The 24,744-nt window shown below is 42.7% G+C and overlaps 1 protein-coding gene across 1 annotated transcript in view; it reads left to right on the top strand.

The window, feature by feature from the left end:
• WDR49 (WD repeat domain 49) overlaps positions 1 to 24,744 on the top strand; it is a 97,860-nt gene that overhangs the window by 6,329 nt on the left and 66,787 nt on the right. The window contains exons 3-6 of the mRNA XM_079977698.1: positions 14,173 to 14,616; positions 16,082 to 16,258; positions 18,096 to 18,270; positions 21,780 to 21,947. Of these exons, the coding sequence (XP_079833824.1) occupies positions 14,173 to 14,616; positions 16,082 to 16,258; positions 18,096 to 18,270; positions 21,780 to 21,947 (964 nt within the window). The remainder of the gene's footprint in view (positions 1 to 14,172; positions 14,617 to 16,081; positions 16,259 to 18,095; positions 18,271 to 21,779; positions 21,948 to 24,744) is intronic.

The raw sequence follows: 24,744 nt of genomic DNA, 5'->3' as shown, positions 1-24,744 counted from the left end.
TGATCTCTAATTACTGTAGCATGTCAGGCCTGTGGTTTAAATTGGGTCTAATTGAGGTGATTGCGATTACAATAGCTTGCCTTCCACGAGCTGCCCTTTTCCCCTATGCCAGCCGTTCTGCTAATGGGAGCTGACGGCATCCATATATAGCAGACTGTATCTTGGCAGGAAATGAGAGGAACATGGCTTGCATCTCTTTTTTGAGCAAGACATGGAGGGGGAGCAGGCGATTTGACGAGGTGACGGACCCTTTTCACAGTCAGCTTCGTTTTAGAGCTGCATGCACTGCTTTGATTTTGCAAAGAGAAGGATCTTCCATTGGACAAACAAAAAGGAGAGGTCTCGTTTCTGAGCTTCAACGGAGCAAGCGACTTGTCGTTTCCTCACTGACAGATCACTTTCAGATCACCTGCAGGGCTCTTGCTCAATCGTTTATGCGATCGCCGGCTTTTCCATGGGAAAAGAATTGGCAGGAGGTGGGAGCAGGGGGTTTCCTTCACATGAAATGATGAAAACCTCAGATCTGCCAGTGGGTACACAAAGCTGAGGGACGCGGGTGGCGCTGTGGGTAAAACCTCAGTGCCTAGGGCTTGCCGATCGAATGGTCGGCGGTTCGAATCCCCGCGGCGGGGTGAGCTCCTGTCTTTCAGTCCCAGCTCCTGCCCACCTAGCAGTTCGAAAGTACCCCTAAGTGCAAGTAGATAAATAGGTACCGCTTTATAGTGGGAAGGTAAACGGCATTTCCGTGTGCTGCGCTGGTGCTGGCTCGCCAGAGCAGCTTCATTCCGCTGGCCACGTGACCCGGAAGTGTCTCCGGACAGTGCTGGCCCCCGGCCTCTTAAGTGAGATGGGTGCACAACCCTAGAGTCGGACACGACTGGCCTGTACGGGCAGGGGTACCTTTACCTTTACCTTTACCTTTACACAAAGCTGCTTATTGGGGAGTGCCGCCAGCTGCTGGCAGCAGAAATCAGGGTTGCCAACTGATTATTTCTCCATCTCGCAACAGTGGCATAACAAGCATAGTATCAACCCTTTCCCTATGCAGCGATGGGGAACTTCAGGTGCCACATTTCTGATTGGTGGGCAGGTGTTAACGAAGTACAGTGGTACCTCAGGTTCCATATGCTTCAGGATGAGAACAGAAATCGGGCTCCGGCGGCACGGCAGCAGTGGGAGGCCCCATTAGCTAAAGTGGGACCTCAGGTTAAGAACAGTTTCAGGTTAAGAACGGACCTCCAGAACGAATTAAGTTCTTAACCCGAGGTACCACTGTATTAGCAGAGAAAAATGTTAGCAACCCTTGGTGCAGTGTTTCCCAAAGTGGGCAATAATGTGTTGGATCAATCCATCAACCTCTGATGAATGATTTAGAACAAGGGTCAGCAAACTTTTTCAGCAGGGGGCCAGTCCCCTGTCCCTCAGACTTTGTGGGGGGCCAGACTATATCTTGGGGAAAAAAAACAATGAACGAATTCCTATGCCCCACAAATAACCCAGAGATGCATTTTAAATAAAAGGACATATTCTACTCATGTAAAAACACGCTGATTCCCAGACCGTCCACGGGCCAGATTAAGAAGGTGATTGGGCCAGATCCGGCCCCCGAGCCTTAGTTTGCCTGCCCATGATTTAGAAGGATTGGGTCTGGCATCACTTTGACTGTGTGTCTGTGCCAGTATCCATACACAGCAGAGTTACATCTCAACGCAGCTCCTTCCTTGGAAGCATCTTTGGGGTTGAAGGTACACACAGTTGGCAATAAACACTCATGGACGCCATAAGGATTTAGCCAAGTGTAGAGGTTTACTTCACAGGCATATAAAAGCATATTGGTAGCAAATATATACAGACATTCACCAATGCTGTGGTCAAGGCATGTTTAGAATCCACAACAAGATCCCAAGGCGCTCTCTCTGCTTCTCTCACCACAAGACGCAAGCAAGAGACTCAAAACAAGTTGCAACAAGTTACACAGAACCGTTGTTATCAGTACTTCCTGTCTCACTGCGCATGTCTAAAGAACAGTTCCCAAAGAAAACGTCCTTGCATAGACAAAACAATCTCAGCCTTCTGCTGCTTCTTGAAACTTCTCTGTTCTTCTCTGTTTCTAGAACAAATGATTCTCTCACACACAGAAAGAATATCCAACATAACTTCCCGGGGGGGGGGGGCTGGAATGATCCTGGGGTGGCGTGGGCGACAGTAGTAGCCTCGGGTGCAGTTGGGAGGCATTGAATAAAAAAAAGGGGTGGTGGAAACATAAAGAAAGAGAAGAAAATTACATACCTTCCAACATTTCTGTGATCAGGGGTGCCAACTTGAAATTTTAAAAATGTGGGGGGCACTAAGGCCCATCTCCCAAAATCAATCACATGATGCTATGCACGCTATTCATTTGAATGGCAATGCCCATCAGTTTTTTTGGGGGGCTGGCCCCCTCAAATATTTTATTGGTGGGGCAAAGACCTCTTGGGCCCTAGGAGTTGGCTCCTATGTCTCTGATGGAAATTATTGTTGTTTAGTCGTTTAGTTGTGTCCGACTCTTCATGACCCCCTGGACCAGAGCACGCCAGGCACTCCTGTCTTCCACTGCCTCCTGCAGCTTGGTCAAACTCATGCTGGTAGCTTCGAGAACCCTGTTCAACCATCTCGTCCTCTCTGATGAAAATAGGGACGTCCTATTCCATCATCATCATCATCACCATCATTTTATTATTGCTCCAGCCACTCTGGGTGGCATCCAGCATATATAAAAACATAATAAAACATTAAACATTTTTTTAAAAACACTACCCTATACTGGGCTGCCTTCAGATGTCTTCTAAAGGTTGTATAGTTACTTATCTCCTTGGCTCGAGGGTTGCATAACTCCATACCGTCCAATATTTCTCCAATTAAAATAGGGACGTCCCAAAAAATGTGGGACATTCTGGGATCAAATCAGAAATCAGGGTGGCTTCTGTAAATGCAGGACAGTCCCTGGAAAATAGGGACACTTGGAGGGTCTGGAAATGGCTTACCAGGTGAGATAGCAGGTAAAGTGCTTTGGCATACTGGGGGGAAGAAGGGATAGGCAGCTTTGAGGTCAGCGCAGTGCAAACAGGTGAAAATAAACACCTCTTTTGCAGGAGAAGAAAACTTTTGAGAAATTGGAGAACAGATTTTTACACAGAATGTGTTAATTTAAGGTTGCTGCCTGTATGGAAAAAGCTGCTTGGGATCTCCTTCCTGCCTGCTCTTTTGCTGTCTGCGGTTTGCTTATTCCATCAATTGCTTTATCTGGACAACTGTGAAGTCCCAGCATGCAAACATCTTGACAATGATCACTCTCAGGCAGACAAATTCTACGACTCCTGAGTGTGATAGACAGTTTCATCGGCAGAATCAAAAGCCCCCACTGTTCAGACGTGGGTGGATGCAAAAGTCATTCCCTTTCTTGGTGACAGCAGCTGCCGGCAAGGGCAGAAGGGAGGACAGAGAGCAGAATGGTCTCTCAAAAGCTCTGATTTACTGTTGTGTTCAAACAATCCCCGTTTTCATATTTTATTCTTTACTGCTTTTGAAAAACTACAGCTCTTCTTTGTGCATGGAGTTAGACCTCCTCCTGTCCCTCAAAATCACTCAAGACAGTGAAATGTATTTAGCCTGACTACTGTTGCCACCTGTTTTTCCCTGTTTGATGAACTCTTTAGTCTCTAACAAGTTTTGCAAGGTGGCGGAGGGGCCTAGAAATTGTTCGTTGGCAAGGAAAAATTAGGTACAATTCCTGCGTACAATCCTAGAATTGTAGGCTTGGAAGGGACCATGAAAGTCATCTAGATCAACCCCCTGCTATTCAGGAATCTTTTGCCCAACGTGGGGCTCGAACCCAGAACCATGAGATTAAGAGTCCCAAAAATTTGCACTGGGATGATACTAACTTCTCCTCCGCCCTCTTCTAGCCTCTCTTAGTTCTTGGAGACCAGTGGAGAGCGGAGCTCATCACAGCAGTGGGGGGAGAGACACTTGTGCCTCTTCCCCAGCCTGACTCATCTCTGCCTCTTGGCCTCCCTAATCTTACTTTCCTGCTTCAGCTTCTGCCTCCGAGTCTGGACTGCTCTCTGGTACAGACTCCCCCTGCTGGCTCCTCAAGGTGATTCCAAGGTGATTGTCCCAACTCAGCCGAAGGAGCAGCATTTGTGTGCAGATTCCCTGGACTGGCAGGAGTTGTGGGTCCATGGCAGCAGTGTACTGCAGCTGTAATACTAGGAAGCGAGGCTCCAGGACATTTTTCAAAGCAGGAATGGTGGTGTGGTGATCACACAGGGTCCCTGGACGTTTCACCGTCTATTGATCCCTGTGCCACCACTTTATTTCTCGTTGCCACCACCCAGGCCCTACCTGGTACAATACTGAGTCCAGTCAGGGTTAAATTGGAACATAAACCTCTGTTTGTTTATTGCAGTTTAACAAGTGTGTGGTTTCATAAACGGTATCAGTCCATTACAATCATGGGGTGCCTATCCAGACCTATAACTTCCGCTACCTGCTCTCACTCACTAAACCACCTCTCAGATATTTACTTGTCTTCCTAGTTCCTAACTGTTCCTGACTCAGCTTATTTTGCTGCACTAACTCAACCTACCCACAGACTCTATCCTAATTCACTCCCACTCCAATCAACCACCCAGCTCCCCACGAACTCCCCCTTCGTCCCTCCCAGAGCTGGTTTTATAGTCCCTCTGACTCCACCCCCTGGGTTCTGATAGGGTAACCTGTTTAACTATTTCACCTCCAGCACTCTCATATGTTAATGTCACTGGTGGTAGTTTCTGCCGGTGTTTCTAGTGTAATTCACAGACTGGACCCTTCTCCCTCTTGCAAGCAAATGAGGCAGTAACAAGGCTTTCAAGTTTTCCAGTCGTTTGTGACATATTAGCACAGAGAGGTGTTGCGCTGTGTACTGTTTCTCTGCGATGAGTCAGCACAACTATTTGCAGTTTTGGACTCTCATTGGGTGTGTGTCTATGGAGGCAAAGCTCCTGTGCTTGGAAATTTGCCACGACCCCACTGTGTACATTTCTCACCACTCCACTGGGCTACTTGTGCATTTTTGCACAAAACTGTATCTTTTTTTAAAAATAAATTTTTATTAAGTTTTACATGAATATCTCCAATTAACAATACCCAATTAACATATTTTTCTCTTTTGGGCTTCCCTCAGCTTCTCTGACAATCATCCGTATTTAAATTTATTATCTACGCATTCCCAAAATTAATATCGCCTTTTAAGATACCTTTACAAACATATTTTCATTCTTGCAATATTCCTTATTCTTTCACAAAGCTTCTTTAAAACCCAGTAGCGTTGTTTGCTCATCACATACACTCTTCAAATACTCAGAAAATTTTCCCCAATCCTCAGTGAACTTGTGATCTCGTTGGTATCTTATTTTTCCAGTTAGTTTGTCCAGTTCTGCATAGTCCGTTAACTTCATTCTCCATTCCTCAAGAGTCGGTAGTTCTTCCTGCTTCCATTTTTGGGCCATTAATATTCTCGCTGCAGTTGTTGCATACTGAAAGAGTTTATGATCCTTTCTATTTATTTCATTTCTTGTTATTCCTAAAAGAAAGGCTTCTGGTTTCTTTACAAAATTATATTTCAACATCTTCTTTAACTCGTTATATATCATCTCCCAGAACCCCCTCACTTTCTTGCATTCCCACCACATGTGAAAAAATGTTCCTTCTTTCTCTTTACATTTCCAACACTTATTACAAGTTTTAAACATTTTTGCTAATTTAACTGGTGTAATGTACCATCTATATACCATTTTCATAACATTTTCCTTTAGGGTGGTGCATGCTGTAAACTTCAAATTATCATTCCATACTTTAGCCCAATCTTCAAAACATATATTATAACCAAAATCTCTGGCCTAGTGAATCATTACCGACTTAACTTTCTCATCCATCGTATACCATTCCAATAACATTTTGTACATTTTAGAGATTATCTTACAATCATTATTCACTATTTCTGTTTGAAATTTTGAGTCTTTTTCTATATAACCCTTCTCTTTCAACTCTTTTTTAAACATATCATTTATCTGATAGTAATGCAACCAATCGAATACATACTCTTTTACTTGTTCATATGGCTTCATTTTCCATTTCTCTCCTTCTTTGACCACCAATTCTCCATAAGTGATCCAATTCCCTCTCATATTAGTTTTCTTAACACTCATAACCTCTAGTGGGGACAATCAGTGTGGAATTCCTGATTCCAATAAATTTTTATATCTATCCCATACTTCAATTAACGATCTTCGGAAGATATGGTTTTCAAAAGCTTTATGACTCTTCTTCTCCAACCATAAATACGCGTGCCACCCAAATCTGTTATCAAATCCTTCTAAATCCAACAATTTTGTATTCTTTAGTTTTATCCATTCTTTTAACCAACAGAGACATGATGCTTCATAGTAAAGTTTCAAGTCTGGCAGAGCAAAGCCTCCTCTTTCTTTTGCATCTGTTAGTAACTTATATTGAATTCTAGGCTTTTTGCCCTGCCAGATATATCTTGAAATCACTCTTTGCCACTCTTTAAAAATCATTGTCCCCTTAAGTATCGGAATCATCTGAAATAAAAATAACATCTTTGGGAGTACACACATCTTAATTGTTGAGATTCTGCCCCAAAAGGATAGTTTCAACCTTCCCCACACCTCCAAATCTTTCTTAATTCCATTCCATACCGGTATATAATTGTTCTGGAACAAATTAATATTTTTGGGGGGTTAGCCATATTCCCAAGTATTTTACCTTTTTCGCTACTTCAATACCTATTTGTTGTTGCATTACTTCTGCCGTAGCTTGATCCATATTTTTTGCTATAACTTTAGTTTTTTTCCTATTTAATAAAAATCCTGCCACTTTACCAAATTGTTCAATTTCTTCTAACACTTCAATTGCACTTTTCATCGGATCCTCCATCATTATTACCAAGTCATCTGCAAAGGCTTTTACTTTATATTCATTCTGACCTACTGTCACCCCTTTTTTTCCCTCATTTTTCCTGATTGAATTCAGAAAGACTTCCAGGACCGATATAAACAACAGTGGTGAGAGCGGACATCCCTGTCTTGTACCTTTTGATATTTTCACCTCCTCAGTAATTACATTGTTCACAATCAATTTTGCTCTTTGTTCCATATAAATTGCCTTTATTCCATTAAAGAAATCATTCCCTATCTCCATATATTCTAAGTTCTTTAACATAAAATCCCATGATATATTATCAAATGCCTTTTCGGCATCCACAAACATCAAAATTGCTTGTTTCTCATTCCTGGCTGTCAGATATTCCAAAATATTAATTATATTCCTCACATTGTCTTTCATCTGCCTACCTGGAAGGAAACCTGCTTGATCTTCATGAATGATTTCTTGTAATCCTTTTTTCAGTCTTTTCGCCATTATTCCTGCAGAAATTTTGTAATCTGTATTCAACAATGAAATTGGCCTATAATTCTTTACTTGTGTTAAATCAGCATCTTGCTTTGGGATAAAGGTTATAAAAGCTTCTTTCCAAGTCTCTGGAATATCTCTTTCTTTCAAAATATTGTTCATTACTTCTTTCAATGGTACCGTCAGGGTATGTCTCAGCTCTTTATAGTAACTTGCAGTAAATCCATCTGGTCCCGGGGCCTTCCCTTTTTTCAGCTCTTTTATCTCCTCGTTATCAATTGGGGTGTTCAGTCTGTCTTTCTTTTCTGTCAGGATCTTTTGCACCTCTTTTTCTTTTAAAAATCTCTCTATTTTCCTCATATTGTTCTTTTCTTTGCTTCTATACAATTGTCTATAAAAATCCAAGAATCCTTTTCTAATACCATTTGGATTGTTTATTTCTTCTCCTTCCACCATGATTTTGTTGATTGTGCTTTGTTCTTTTCTTTTCTTAATTTGCCAGGCAAGCCATTTACCAGATTTATTAGCGAATTCAAAATTTATTTGTCTTAACCTTTTAATATTCCATTCCACCTCCTTATTTATTATCATAGCCAATTGTGTTTGCAAAACCTTAATACTTTGTTTAATTTTTGAATTATTTGGTTTTTTAATTAGTTTTTGCTCATTGTCCATTATCTGTTTTAAAATTTATTTCTTTTCTTTCTCTCTGTTCTTCTTTTTGATTGAATTCTGTTGTATAAAAAGCCTCTCATCACTGCCTTGCTTGCATCCCAGACCATACTCATCTTCGTACCTTTGTTACAATTGTCCACAAAATATTCCATCAGCTTCTTTTTCGCATCTTGTACAATTTTTTGATCGTCAAAGAGATAATCATTCATTCTCCATCTAAATGTTCTTTCTTCTAAACCTTTCATCTCCAATTTAATCAGACTGTGGTCTGAAATTACTCTCGGTTGAATTTCAATTTGAAGGATTCTTGGAGTTAATTCATTAGAAATCCAAATTTGGTCAATTCTCGACATTGACTGATTTAGTTCTGAATAAAATGTAAACTGTTTCTCAAGTGGATGTCTCAATTTCCAAATATCAATCAGGTTACAATTTTTTTGACATTTCGAAAAAGGTTTTGGGTAATTTACCTTCTTTAGTCCCTTTATCTCTTAGTCTGTCCATTTCTGTTGAAACTACACCATTCATATCTCCCATCATAATTATCTTTTGGTCCATATATTCTAACAACCTTTCTTCCAAATTTTTATAGAAAACTGTATCTCGATTGGAGTCTGCATGTGGTTTGTAGCAATAGATGTGGTCACAATTTCACTCTCTGCCACACTGATACATACTTCAGTATTTTGGTTGCCCCAAGAGTAGGCTGCTCTCCCTTGCTTTCAGATAATATGTTTTGCAGGTATCCTTCTTAGTATCCCAGTGAAGTGCAAACAAGCGGTTTTAAATATGAAGCGCTTTCCCAGGAGAGAGCTGTCTCATTTACATGTATTGTTAATACCTAAATATATATATATGTGTGTGGGAGAAGTTATTCTATGTTACCACTGAGATTAGCATTACATTTGTATGGAAATGTGTAATTCGGCAGACGGAATGACCCAAGGGAGACAAAGTATTTTCTGCCTTTACTTTATTGTTAAATAAAGGGGTTTCTCTTTGCCAAGTGCCTGAGTATCTGTTACAAACAGGCTCTTTAGTTTCCACCTCCTTCATAAGATAGGACCACATACGGATCCCTGAGGAATTCAATTTCAGTGAACTGCAATGCAAAATCAGCCTGATCCATATCTCCTGCAAGACTCATCATGCACAGCGAAATGTATTTGGTTTTGAATTTCTCCAAAATGTGTGATACGGTTCTCTGCTTTTTTTAAAAGAAGTGTTTAAGGGGGATGCAATGCATTTACAAATGCACATGCTGTGTTTAGTTATGCATCGTGTGATAAAATTTGTAATAAGATATGCATTTGAATGTGATGGTTAAAAGGAGGAGTCACAGATTGAAAACAGGACAGAATGGACTTATGAACAGACGCGTGGAAAGTTGATAGGGGCCAGAAGTAGACCGATTGCTCCATCCCTAGGTCCACTGGGATGTGTCAATTCTGTTTGTGCCCCTGCCTCCTGCGATCTCTTAAGATTCTTTTTTTAAAAAAATAATATTTATTAAAGTTTCAATCATTACAAAAAGAAAAAATAAACATACCACATTAAACATTAAACAAAAACAAAACAACACATCACAATGTAAAAAAAGAAAAAAAAACATAGAAATAAAATCCATTAAACAGATTCAGGCACATGACTAGGGCAGCTCGGAGGGGCCCTCATGAAAACGTGTGTGTGCAACGGTAGAGGCCTGGAAGGAAAGCTTAAAGCCCACTGCTACTACATGGGAGACAGATTGAAGAAAAGGAAATATGAATTGGCCCCTCCCCATCATTTGACCAATCATGGCAAGGAGCAGCTAGAAACTAGATGGAGTCATAGATTATTATTTTTTTAAAAAGTGTAGACTCACACACGCTGGCTAGCTTCTGTTTTGACTTGAAATGTTTGTTTGGGGCTTCTTAGAAAAGGCAAGAAATGGGTCGGGCGAGGGCCACCCCACAATGGTGCCCACCTGTGTGATTTGGACACAGACCAATGACAGTGTGATCATGTTAAAGATGATAGCAGGTCCAGTGAGTGTGCCCCCCTCCTCTCCATGATCAATGCATGGCCAGAAGGGGGCTTTTTGACTGCTTCTGACACCTGTGGTGTATATTCTTGGCACCCAGTTTATTTTTATGATGGTAACTGGTTTAAAACTGTTTTTAATACAGTGGTACCTCGGGTTACAGTGGTACCTCAGGGATGCAGGTGGCGCTGTGGGTTAAACCACAGAGCCTAGGGCTTGCCTATCAGAAGGCTGGTGGTTCGAATCCCCGTGACAGGGTGAGCTCCTGTTGTTCAGTCCCAGCTCCTGCCAACCTAGCCGTTCAAAAGCACAAAGTGCAAGTAGATCAATAGGTACTACTCCGGCAGGAAGGTAAACGGTGTTTCCGTGTGCTGCTCTGGTTCGCCAGAAGCGGCTTAGTCATGCTGGTCACATGACCCGGAAGCTGTATGCCGGCTCCCTCGGCCAATAAAGCGAGATGAGCGCCGCAACCCCAGAGTTGTCCACAACTGGACCTAATGGTCAGGGGTCCCTTTACCTTTACCTCGGGTTAAGAACTTAATTCGTTCTGGAGGTCCGTTCTTAACCTGAAACTGTTCTTAACCTGAGGTACCACTTTAGCTAATGGGGACTCCCGCTGCTACCGCGGCGTGATTTCTGTTCTCATCCTGAAGCAAAGTTCTTAACCTGAGGTACTATTTCTGTGTTAGCGGAGTCTATAACCTGAAGCGTCTGTAACCTGAAGCGTCTGTAACCCGAGGTACCACTGTATTGTGTTTCAGTGTTGGAACCTGCCTTTGGATGGTAGGGTGAAAGGCTGGAAACAAATAAAAAACTAAAAAATTAAACATCTGCCGCTTTCCAGCTGCCCTGTCTGTCATATTTCGGTGCAGAAGGCCCAGTGAACAGGTGCAGGGACACTGGTATCTGTCAGTGGAGGAAATGCCATACACAGCTCAGTGGTAGAGCATGTGCTTTGCAGGCAGAAGGTCCATTTCTAGGAAAAGCATATCCAGGAAGAGCTGGGAATGCTTCCTGCCTGAAATCCAGGGCAGCCAATGCCAGGAAGTGTGGCCACTGCTGAGCAAGATGTACTCAATGGCCTCAATCAGCATGAAGCAGCTTTCCATGATCCTAATAGGTGTAAACAAGGACCCCTGGATAGTTAAGTCCAGTCAAAGGTGACTAGTGGGTGCAGCGCTCATCTTGCTTTCAGACTGAGGGAGCCGGCGTTTGTCCACAGACAGCTTTCCGGATCATGTGGCCAGCATGATTAAACTGCTTCTGGTGCAATGGAACACCGTGATGGAAACCAGAGCGCACGGAAATGCCGTTTACCTTCCCGTCGCAGCGGTACCTATTTATCTATTTGCACTGGCTTGCTTTCAAACTGCTAGGTTGGCAGGAGCTGGGATAGAGCAACGGGAGCTCACTCCGTCATGGGGATTTGAACCACTAACCTTCTGATCAGCAAGCCCAAGAGGCTCAGTGGTTTAGACCACAGCGCCACCCGTGTCCTTTACCTTCCTAATAGTCACCCTCTTCTACAGACCCTCGTTCCTGCTGTCCATTTGGTGACGGCACACTTATAGGGAGTTGCTGCATAGACTGTTTTGAAATAAGATTTCACTCAACGAGTTAGTGCCTTTGATGCTTGCTCTCCAGATGGGCTCAAGCCTGTAGCTGTCAATCAATCATGATACCGCTGATGTTTCACGGATAACAAGAAGTATATTGAGTCCAGAGGTTCTGGCTGTGCAGCGTTTTCAAAAACAAGGCTGTAAACTTAACTCTTAAAACAACATACACACCCAGTGCCCTGATTCATTTCAGATTCCTGTTTGCTGTCTATATATATATATATAAAAGCGAAATAATATTGAAGGGGCAATGGAGTGTAATTTCCATTTTGAAATATTGTTTCATTAACATTCTATGTGGAACACGGAGATAGATAGTGTTGAAATACTAATGGGATTTTTTCCCCCTTTAAAAAACGTGAAAATTAATTAAACTCGATTTCCCACAAAGTTATCATGGTGTTATACTTTAGATGCCACCCTCCCCCTCTGTGTATGAAATGTTAAAACCGAAGTGTCATTTAATTTTTTTTTTACTGCTGTTCAGTTAAATAATTACAACAGTGGATTAGGAAGAGGCCTTTTATAACATAACAACATTTCTTATCCCCTTGCCACAATGTTTTCATTTGTGGATATGAGAAAATTCAAGGAAGCCTCTGTAAGAAAAGAAGAAATCCCCCAGGGAAGAGTGGATTGGATGATTATTAAATAGGATAAAGAGGCTTTTAGCAGAATGATCCAAAATCATTATTCTGACAGCTTTTCATCGGAGCATATGGAAGCATACCTGGCCCCATTGCAATCTGTTACCTAAGCAGAGGAAGCCAATTTACCAAGCATATTTTACAGAAGGAAATCAGCAGTTATTTATGGGGGATACAAAGTTGAGAATTGACTTGTCACCAACCCATAATTTTAGAGGAGGTTTGTATTTAGTTGGATTAGGTCCTTGTGACTTCAATATGGCTTACTCACGAGTAAGTGTGCATGCATAGGATTTTATTTAGTTTTATTTCAGACATTCCTTACCCACTCTTCATTGCAAAGAGGACTCCAGAGTGAGATAAATAATTAAAATAAATCTAGTCCCACCATACAAGTACTAAATGTACTTGTGTGGTTGCTTTGCCCCATATATCGAATTGCCCTCTCTTTAAATTGCAGAACCGGCACTGTTAGAGGTGCCACATAATACTTTTTCTGCAGTTGTAAGACTTTTATGTTTTAGTGAAGCTGCACTCACAACTTTGGAACTCCCTGCTTATTGACACTTTTGTTTAGGCAAGCCTACCCAGACATGTAAAAAATGTCTTTTTAATCTAGTTTTAGTTTATTGTTTATTTTAAATATTTTTTAAAATGTTTTAAAAACTTTAAAGCCCTAAATGGCTTTGGCCCAGTATACCTGAAGGAGCATCTCCACCTCCATCGTTCTGCCCAGACACTGAGCTCCAGCTCCGAGAGCCTTCCGCGGTTCCCTCCCTGTGAGAAGTGAAGTTACAGGGAACCAGGCAGAGGGCCTTCTCAGTAGTGGCACCTGCCCTGTGGAAAGCCCTCCCATCAGATGTCAAGGAAACAAACAACTATCTGACTTTTAGAAGACATCTGAAGGCAACCCTGTCTTGGGAAGTTTTTAATGTTTGATGGCTTATTGTGTTTTTAATATTCTGTTGGGAGCCACCCAGAGCGGCTGGGGAGGCCCAGCCAGATGGGTGGGGTATTATTATTATTATTATTATTATTAATGACAAGCAATCACCCAGGGTCAATTTTACACACTGCCCAGGGACTTTGTGGGTTGTATCCAATGAATCCACTGAAATTTAAGAATTTAAGTTAGTTGCAGTCCTTAATTTCACTAGGTCTACTCAAAATATGACTAGCATTGGATACAGCCCTTAGCCATATCCATTATTTTCAATGAGACCACTCTGAGTAAGACTAACATCAGGTACATACAACCTTGTGGGCTTCCCATGGGCATCTGGTTTCCATCTGGTTGGCCACTGTGAGAAGAGGATGCTTGAATATATGGGTCCTGCACCTGAGTCTAGCCGTCAGGCTCTTCTTATGTTCTGTAATGCCTCATGGAAGGCATCACTATGGAAGATACCAGCCCTGAAATGGTGAATCATAGAACTGTAGAGTTGGAAGAGATCCCAAGGTTCACCTAGTCCAACCCCCTGAAATGCAGGATTCTTTTTGCCCAACATGGAGCTCAAACCCACAACCCTGAAATTAAGAGTCTCATGCTCCACCAACTGAGCTATGGAACATCCCCTGTAGAAAATGTTACTGACGGAGCTTTCAAAGCACCTTGTCACCACCAAACATGGCACTTTCCCTCATTAAGACAGTTCTTCTGGGTGCCATTGAGAAGTGGGTCACTGAATGAATTCCATGAGGGTTGATCCTTAGCACCTTGGCAAACTCCTCCTTCTCTCTTTGCTGTTCTTTCAAGCTCCCAGAATCGAATGAGAGCACCGGCACAATGACGAGAGAAGAGTTTGTAGACAAAATGTCCACAGCAGTTCGGCAAGGCACCAAGGAAGAGTACGGCGAGCTGTTTGACAAGATAGATTTGATCCGAGATGGCCTTATTGACTGGGACAAATTGACCTCCTTTGTGCTGCTTGAGCTGTATGAGAGAGATGAACGGGCCAGGCGATCGGTCATCCCTCACTGGAAGGACCTCCGGTTTCTCCCTCTGATCCACAAAGATGCTATTCAGAACGTAACATTATTGAAAAGCCCTATCAGCTACCTGACTGTGAGCAGGAATGGTTTGCTCGGCTGCTGGGGAGAGAGTCTAAAGTTACAGAGGACTCTTCAGATCACCACAGAAGCTGTCAAACCTAAAGACCTCTGGGTGACCTCTCTGGTTGCACTGCCAAATGTTAACAAGGTACGTAGCTGTGCTCATGGAAGTGTAACAGTACAGTACTTCTAAAATCATGTTAGTGCTGATAATTTTTCACAGCTTCTCACAGATCCCATCCGTGTTGGGCAGTGCCTCCCAGTTGGATGTATCAATCACTTACTGCCCTTCTGGACACAGAAAACATTAATTTTCCCTTCCAACATGTGGGCAAGAGCCCAGCCCCAAGGAAAGGACGGTCTGTTTTCTGATACAGCTCCTGCTACAGCTGATGGGTAGCACCCTAGCCCAGAAAGCAGATCCCTCCTATCCACCTAAACCCTGACTGAATGATGGGAAAAGATTCTAACTGGGCTATCCAAAGGTTGCAAAGAACAGGACTGAGTTTAAGAGGATGCTGGACAAAGTTTCACTTGGTGGGCTCCCCTTTGTCTTGGTGAGCTTATGTAGCTGTTGTGATAGCTCTCAATATTGTGCTAGGCGGCTGGGTTTACTCAGCATTTAAAGTTCCCACAAAGAGTTAGCTTAGGTTAGGGCACTGTGGGAACTAAAAACAGTGACTTAAGGCAGCTGCATAGCACTGCTTGGAATCTTGGACCAGAGTAAAACCTAAGAGGCAGTGTGCCTTTAGGGAGCTGTCCAATGGTTCTAGGTGCTGAAGTTGGTCTTAGCAACTGGGATGGAAGCTGATTGAGTGTCTGTGCCTTTGTGTGTGTGTGTGTGTGTGTGTGTGTGTGTGTGTGTGTACCCACAGTTCCTCAATTAGTGGATCAAAGGACCAAGCAACTTTGCTGTGCTGAGCTTTTGACTCCAGCCTCAACAATTACCTCCTTCTCTATCTTCTTAGACCATTGAGGCTTGTGTTTTCTTTCTTTTTGCACTGTAGGCACCCAATATTTCTTGCCTGCCTTTCTGTAAAAACCTCTCTCTGTAGGCGGCAACAGGTCATAACATCAATGAAAGCGTAAAATCTATCTCAGAAATAAAATTAAACACAGCACTTTAAAATACGCATTATGTCATATGTACAGGCAGAAAGAGGATACAAAGATAAAGATATCAAGAGATGAATGAGAGGGAGGCTTTGTTTCAGAAAGGTAAGAGAATGAGGGGTGATGGCAGGAGTGGGGACCTTTGTGGGCTTCCAGATGTTGATGAGCTACAGCTCCCATTTTCCCTGACCATAGGCTATGATGGCTGGAGCTGATGGAGGTTAGGGTCAACCAATCTCTGGAGGGCTACAAATTCCTTATTCCTGGATTAAGACAAAGGCTTGAGGTAGATTTTGAGCAGGGGTTTGAAGAAGAAAGTGAGAATGCTCACATGCAACAGAGGAATTCTTTGCATTAGATTGGAGACATAAAGGGCAGCACGGGCTAATGGGCAAGTCTTTTAAGAAATGAAGGCAATTTTGGATGGCTCCTGTGTGGTAAACCTGGAGGAATATTCTCTCTCCCCACCACTAACTTTGTTTCTCTCCCACCCCATATAGGTAGCTGTCTCATTTACAAGCAAAGAGATCTATTTTGCTGAGCTGAATTCCAAACAAGGGTTCTCATGTCAGTATAGACTTCAAGGCTTTGGGGGAACCGTGATATGCATGGACTACTGGTACAACCCTCACGATGGAAACGATGCTATTCTGACAATGGGAGATGTCTGTGGGCAGGCAAGTACGGCACAAAATGTCAAGAGAACATCTGGGTGGCCACAGGTTCCTCATCCCTGTTGTACTGGGACACCAGCTGCCTCTTGAAGAGTGCTGGGCCGTTAGTGTCATGGAAGGTGTCCTGGCCTGGCTGGATGCAGAGGAATGGTGGGAGATAACAGCTGGGGAAACCCCAAGGGAAGAAGGCTCAGAGCCAGGGGAGCGGTTGTGGGACAGTGATGAGTGGTTAGAGGGAGAAGAAGGAGCAGACTGGGAGGAAGAGGAGTCAGAAGCTGAAGAGGTAACAGGGTTGAGTGAGCAAGAAGAGGCTGTGGCAGACAGCAGTCTAGAATCAGAGGCAGAAGCTGGAGGGATGCTAAGAGACAGAGATGAGTCAGGCTGGTGAAGAAGCCATGGTGTCTCCCCCTCCTGCTGTGCACAGCTCCCTCTAAGAAATATAGCTTGATGGCCCTTGTGGTCTCTTCCAACTCTATGATTCTATGATTCTATGTCAGGAGTGCTCTGATGGTGTTTCCTGCTTGGCAGGGGGTTGGACTCGATGGCCCTTGTGGTCTCTTCCAACTCTATGATTCTATGATTCCTTTCCCCCCTGATCTCCCAGAACCTGAAGAGGTATGCAGAGGGCGGAGCAAAGACAAGCAAGATGACAGAGTCTCAAATTGCTTGGGGAAGGAGGAATCTTAGGGAGCTGTAGGAAAGCGGTGGCCCTCGGTCCCCACAACTACCTCATAGGGGCAAGTTCTATGGGGAAGAGTTGCTGTGCTCACTAGGCACGGCCTCCTAGACTGTCTTTCTTCTTTGAATAAAGAATTCACTGAAGTCATATGAGTTATTTCTGACCTGCTCCTGGTACCCACCCCTGTCAGAAGGCTTAGTGGACACATCAGTCAGGGAGCTAGAGAAGAGCTTAGCTATATTTCTTAGAGAAGAACAGAAAGTAATAGGGAATGTCTGGCTCTACCCAACAAAACATCTAGTGAGTAAAGTATGTAAGGGCACTATCCACACAGATCAAGCACTTGTTATTTATTTAGTGACAGTACTTGTTCACAGTATCACTGTTCAGGCAGACCTCACAAAGCAGTTCACATAATATTATTACAACAATAAGCATGGTGGGGTTTTTTTTCCTTTAAAGTTGAAATAGAATTGGGAGGGGGGGGAAACAACTTGTTTTTTTAAAAAATAAAAATCAATTACTGCTGCTTCTCCCCTCCCCTCAGGGTAAGATGGGCTTTCAGGTGTCCCTGTAGCAGCAGTTGAGGAGAGCAAGGAGACACAAGGGGAACTGGATGGTGACTCCTCCATCTGCATTCCTCTTGCTTTTCACAAAGTTTAAGTTATATACTGAGTCAATCCAGTCCACCTTCATATGTTCAATGGTGAAGACGATGCTTCAGAACTTCCAACTCCAGGGAGATTTAGCTTTTCTTCTTATGTTAAGTCAAAAGTCAATTCATCCCAATTGCTTCTCATTACTCATATTCACTCTCTTGAAAGTACATTTAGCTGCCCAAGGCTTTGTTCCCTTCATTTGCTTTTAGATTGGTTTACCCTCCCCCTTTTGTCATATCTTGCCCAACTATACATGTTGGCTACCTATACATATTTAAGTTATTTCCGTTGTCCTCTCCTAAGCAAATCCCGGCAGCCTCATTAGCAAAAAAATAGCCTTAGCCGTGGCCGTGAAATTCAAACGCATGCAAGTTATGAATTTATAACAAAGGAGGGGCTTTGTGTGATATTCAGGTTATTGCCATCAGTAATGGGTTGCTTTGAAATGCTGAGAGTGGTAGAAGATTTTTTTAATATAAAAAATTAACTCTATCCTTCACAGGTCCAAGCAATTGTCTTCAACACAGCTCTGATCTCATTGTTTGAACGACCTTCAAATTCCACTGAAGATGAAAATGTGACAATGACTGTGACTTGGCAGGAGCTGGTCTCTGGGTATCACAAATGCTGCTATGTGTTAAGGCACAAACTCCATGATAAGGAATGGGTTAGACAAGGTACTGAGAAATGACGCAAGGAAATCCTTTATTTATTTATTTTTAATCTTGGGTGCCAGCCTCTGGTGTAGATTGGGGTATCAGACAAAAGCTCTTAAAGGCTGAAATCCTATGAGAGGCAGTGTGGTGTAGTGGTTAAAGTGGTTGACTAGGACCTGGGAGACCAGGGTTCAAATCCGAACTTGGCCAGGAAGCTCAGTGGGTGATATCTGGCCAGTCACTGCCTCTTAGCCCAACTTAGTACCTGGGGTTGTAAGGATTAAATGAGAGGGAGAAATATGTGTGTGTTTGCCATGTTGAGCTCCTTGGAGGGAAAGGTGGGATATAAATGCAACTAATAATAATAAACAATAAAAAAATATGTGATTACCTTGAGGAAGCTCCGTTTGAACATAGTAGGACTTACTTTGGTGTAAACGCACACAAGTTTGCATTGTTATTAGTGGGTCCTGGAGTTCTTGGCCTCAAGGGCAGCTGGGCTCACACATCCTATGTAGCCCTAGAATTCTCACACATTCATATGAACTTCTTTACCAGACTTTATTTCCATCAGCAACGCCAACCTGCTAATGGTTGCTCTCATGCTGGTGTTCACATTTCCCAAGGGAAGCCTCTACAGCAAACTTCAACTTCTCAGATTGTATTTTTCTCCTTGGGGTTAATTTTGCTGATGTTTAGGCGGTGGTAATATTTTTTATAGCTGCATCTTCTTCTTTTTTGAGGGGGGACCGACTTGTGGGGTGCTTGGCAGTAGGAGAGAGGAGGCTGCGACTTCTGGGCCTGCCTTTTGGAAATTAAGATTTTGCTGCCAAGTCCTGTGCCAAAAAAGCCTGATTGCTTCCTTCCAGAAGTTTTTATAGCCTCTTTAACACCAAAGCTCATTTAAAAGTTTTAAATCAAAGCCAGAGGATAACAATGGTTCTGAAATCACATCTCCTGAAGTGACTCTATTTTCTTTTCTTAAAAAGAAGAAGAAGAGTTAAAGTAATTTGCATGCATGCAATCAACCCAACTCTTCGTGTCTGAATAATGAATGGCCTTCCTAGCCCTGCTGGGGGGAATATCGTTCTTTTCTGCCACTCAAGTGTTCTGCTTAATACAACATTTCAACCTTGCATCTCAGAGTTATGCTTGCAAGGATGCAATCTGGACCTTTGATGTCACAGTGTAATGCTGGAGAACAAGAAGCCATGGCATCTTCTTCTTGTCCCATCCTGTCCACTTGCTTATGCTTCCCTACCTTGCCTGCTGCATGGCATACCTGGAGCGCTTCTTTTTATTGCAAGTAGGAGAGGCAGCAGAACTGGGAGAGTAATGTGTGGGAAGAAGCCATTGCAGCTGCCTTGTCTCCATCTGTGTCATGCAATCCAAAGATAGAACTCTGGGTTGCAGCCTGGTCCAATATTTTAAGGGTTGCTTAGTTGTGACCCTCCAGCTATTGCTGGACTACAACTCCCATCATCCCTGCTCACTGGCTGTGGTTGATGGGATTTGTAGTGCAACAGGATCCCATTTTTTAAAAATTGAAATACTCAGTGCTCAAATATTTTTGCTAAATAAATGAATATGAGCAACCCCAACCCCTGCTGAAACCTGAATTGGTACAGCCCAAACTTAGCTTTACCATTTCATTGTGAACAAGGTCCCAGCCTTCAGAGTTTCATTCAATTACAACAGGTCCCCTACCCCTGCTGTATGTGTTAACCATGGACTCATGGTATACATGGCAGGTTCTCTCTTGCTGGAGGTCTTCAAGCAGAGACTGGACATGCTCTAGCTATGAATTCCCTGCCTTGAGCCAGAGATTGGATTAGATGATCTATAATACCCCTCCAGCCATATGATTCTACAGTACAAAGAACAGCAACTGGCTCAGTCTTTTCTTCAAGGAACATAACATTTTAATTTGCTATATATATTCTGATATGGGAATTACTCTTAAGACCACCATTTTCAGTCAGGCATCCTCCAAGGAGCTTGACTTACAGTGTAATTTAGACAGAAACAAGTTTATGTCTTTGTTGGAAACTGCGAAGATTTCTCAGCTCCTAATATTCACAACATTTTACTCTCATAAAAGTCCCTAGAGTCCAGAGAGGCAGGTTGTGTGTGTGTGTGTTTTATTGAAATTCCAACTATGCCATTCAATAGCAAACATTACAGCAGCATATAAAAACCTGTTTCCAGATGGTTATACTTTTTTCTAGATATCTGCAGAAGTAGTTTGACTACAACTCCCATCATCCAGACCTTTGACCATACTCACTGAGGCTGATTGGAGTTGAACAGCATCTTCTTCCCCATCACTGCTGCAGTATAGGCACCAATTTTGTATTCAGAGCTTCTTTCTCAATGGCCGTCTTCACATGCTACATTTTTACTGTGTACCCATTAAATGCTTTTACATATGCACATATAAAGGCAATGCATGAAAACACACACATGCAAATACAAAGCCCTGTTTGTCTGGCAGTTGGAGTTAGTCATGGCTTTCCAACAAAAGTACACTTCATGTTTAGGTTGCCAGCTTGATGGCATCTCAAACCTTAAATTCAAGTGATGGGGCTTAGTGATGTTGCATGACTTCCCATTATTAGACAACAAAAACAAATCTGGTACCAGGTTGGGAGAAAGAATAGCATTAGATTTGAAGGCTTGGAAAAATTAAATTTCTACTGCAAATGTTTGTGCACTGCTCATCTATCATCTATCATCTATCTATCATCTATCTATCTATCATCTATCTATCTATCTATCTATCTATCTATCTATCTATCTATCTATCTATCTATCTATATCATCTATCTATCTATCTATCATCTATCTATCATCTATCTATCATCTATCTATCATCTATCTATCTATCATCTATCTATCTATCTATCTATCTATATCTATCTATCTATCTATCATCTATCTATCATCTATCTATCTATCTATCTATCTATCTATCTATCTATCTATCTATCTAACATCTATCTATCATCTATCTATCTATCTATCTATCTATCTATCTATCTATCTATCTATCATCTATCTATCATCTATCTATCTATCTATCTATCTATCTATCTATCTATCTATCTATCTATCATCTATCTATCATATATTTTTCTATCTATCATCTATCTATCTATCTATCTATCTATCTATCTATCATCTATCTATCTATCTATCATCTATCTATCTATCTATCTATCATCTATCTATCTATCTATCTATCTATCTATCTATCTATCTATCATCTATCTAATCTATCTACCTATCTATCTATCATCTATCATCATCAATCAATTGATCTATATCTATCATCTTCTAGTCATTTATATCTCTTCTTTTCTACCCAAGTAGGGTACTAAGAACAGGCTTCAGAAGCATTCAAAACACCCAAATCTTAACACAGCGCAACAAAACTTAAAAACTGATTCACCAGAATTGACTCAGCTCTATGTAAGAACCTCTTACTTGATAACGAATCTAATCAAAACGCCATCTCTATACTGTTTCAGTTGCATACATCCCCTCCTTAGATGTCTTTCTGTCTGTTACAACCAGCAGCACAAACACACTGGTGCTAGCTTGGAGAGAGAAATTAAGTCCTCGTCTTACAACAACAACTTTCTGCGTCACTCAAGGAGTCAATGCTTTTGATTTCCATTCAAGGCTCAACTTGATAGGTATGTCACTATAATTTGTTTTCTTGTAAAACCGAAAGGGACAATCAGAAGTCTAAGAGTAAGTCTGCACTGTAGCAGTGGTAACTGGTGCCCATGTAGATTGGTAGACTGGAAGGGAGCCTGACAGGAGGTAAAACCAGAGCCAGTGACAGGCGGAAGCACCTAATTCTAGTTTTGTCTCCATCCTTCTCCCTACTGGAGGACAACAATGAGGTAACACTGAGACTGAGAAGGAGGAAGCTGGTAGAAAGGTGAGGAGTTTGCGAATGAGTACCCCATGCACCCTAATGGGCCAGTGTTTATTGCAGACTCAACCTAGCATAGCAGCCATTTCCCCCTCCCAGGGGAGCCCTAACAATTTCACTTTGGTAAAGTGGGCTAGGTAGAAATTCACTAACGGCAACTTCATTAAACTACAATGCCCAGAATTCTTTGGGGAAAGCCGTGACAATTAAATCCACATAATATCAGTATAAATGAATAGGTGAGGGCAGAAATTCTAGTTTGATTCGGATATAGCACCCGAGACGAGGCACATACGGAAAAGGGATGGGAGGAAATGGCTATAAGGGAAGGTCGTTTTGAAAATGCCCGTGAATCCAGTTGTGGCCTAGCTGGTAATATTTCTCCTCAGAGAGAGGGGTCTGGTCCAGGCATAGGCAACCTCGGCCCTCCAGATGTTTTGGGACTACAACTCCCATCACCCCTAGCTAACAGGACCAGTGCTCAGGGATGATGGGAGTTGTAGTCCCAAAACTTCTGGAGGGCCAAGTTTGCATGTGCCTGGTCTAGTGTCCAAGTCTTCTGGCTGCTGAAGGGGGGTTATCATGTGGAAGGAAGTGTGATAAAGTATGGGAGTAATTTCTGGGCTGCATTCCACACAGTAAAGTGCAGTAAATTGTACTGATGTTGTAAAACATGACATTTACCTAGTGATTGCTGCATCTTAGAACTCTTAAATGCCCCAGGCTCTATATATCAGGGTACTTCTGCCTGACAAATGTGAACTGATTTTAGATAAATACAACTAACATAAGTTCCCCCAAGGAACTCTTGCAAGCTGTGCTTTAGTGAGCTCTCCGGGTATACTATGTTCTTAATCCCCAAACAGAACCAAAAATCCCAAGTGTTTCTTAGGTGGAGTCATAATTGTCCAGCCAATTTAGTCTTATGGTGGTCGATTCCTCCCCCCCCCCCTTTGGCTTAGCATCCCACAAATGCCTGGAGGGTAGACTTTTGATTGCACCCTCCAAAAGCCAGGTGCAGGTGATAAAAGCGTATATTGCCAACGAAACACTTGCCAGAGGAAGGAGTATAAGCTTCACACTGAAAAGGAAATTCATTAAAAAAGAACAAAAAAGTACAAATGGAGCTCTGTTCTGAATTGATGTGAAGTGGGGTGGTAGGGAAAGGGGAACAAAGGGGACCTGAGGCATTTGTAAGGAGATGGATAGACAGCAAAACCAATAAAGAGATGTTGTAGAGGATTGAGGAGGCTGTTGTAAAGATGAGGCAACCAAATATAGAACATATGCTAAGACAGGGATAGGGAATCGGTGGCCCTCCAGATGTTGTTGGACGGCAGATCCCATCATCCACTGACTATCAACCATATTGTCGGAGCTGATGGGAGTTGTCATCAGTGTACTCGTGTCACCTTGCTGCAAAATTCCTAATGGCTGCTTCCGACAGCTTCATGTGGATGCTAAATAGCAATGGAGGCAATATACTGCCCTGTAGCAACCCATAGCTCAAGAGCCAAGGGGTCGAGAAGCACTCATCCAGTGCTACTTTCTGGAACTGTCCCCGGAGCAAAGACTGAAGCTACTGCAGAACAGTGCCCTCAAAAGCCATCTCTTGTAGGTGGTCCAGGAGGATACCATGGTCAATGGTATCAAAAGCTGATGAGAAAGCTTGTAAAAGCAACAGGATTGCATTCCGCCCTCTCCGTATAGTGGTCATCCATCAGGGTAACCAAGGCAGATTCTGTCCTGAACCTGGGTTTAAACCCAGACCGAAATGGGTCTAGAGAATCAGTTTCTTCCAGGAAGGCCTGCAGCTGTATTGCCGCAACCCTGTCAAGTACTGTGCTCAAGAAGGAAGTGTTTGTGACGGGGTGGACATTTTCACCTCCTTCAAAGTGGTTGCTACTTGCCCCCCTTCATGCAGAGACATATTCACCGCAGCCTGAACCCACCCAGTCATGCCACTCAGGCTAGCTTTAGTCAGCAATTGAAGGCAGGGGTCCAAAGGGCATGTCATTGTGTGCATACACATAAGTACCTTGTCAACAACCTCAGACGGAGAAAAGTGAAACTGATCTCATGAAACATGACTTGATGGAGCATTAAAAACAACAACACCTTACCTGGGAGTGACTGTATCAGTCCTGGCATCTAGCTTGCTACTGAGATGAATGGCTGTGTTCTCAAGCAATTCCCAGTGAGTCTCTGAGGTGTGCTGGGCTCCATCCCCTGATACAGGTGTCAACAGCCTATGGATATATGATATTACATACAGTGGTACCTCGGGTTACAAACACCTCGGGTTACAAACACCTTGGGTTACAAACTCTGCTAACCCTGGAAGTAGTACCTCGGGTTAAGAACTTTACCTTAGGATGAGAATGGAAACCCCTTCCTGCGGCGTGGTGACAGCAGGAGGCCCCATTAGCTAAAGTGGTACCTCAGGTTAAGAACAGACCTTCGGAACGAATTAAGTTCATAACCCGAGGTACCACTGTATAGGGAAGATGAGCAGGGCTTGGCTAAAACACCCTCACAGGTCAAATTAAAAG

The sequence above is a fragment of the Podarcis cretensis genome, assembly GCF_951804945.1.
Source record: "Podarcis cretensis genome assembly, chromosome: 5".
Taxonomy (NCBI): Eukaryota; Metazoa; Chordata; class Lepidosauria; order Squamata; family Lacertidae; genus Podarcis; species Podarcis cretensis.
This window is presented reverse-complemented; position numbering and strand designations above follow the sequence as displayed.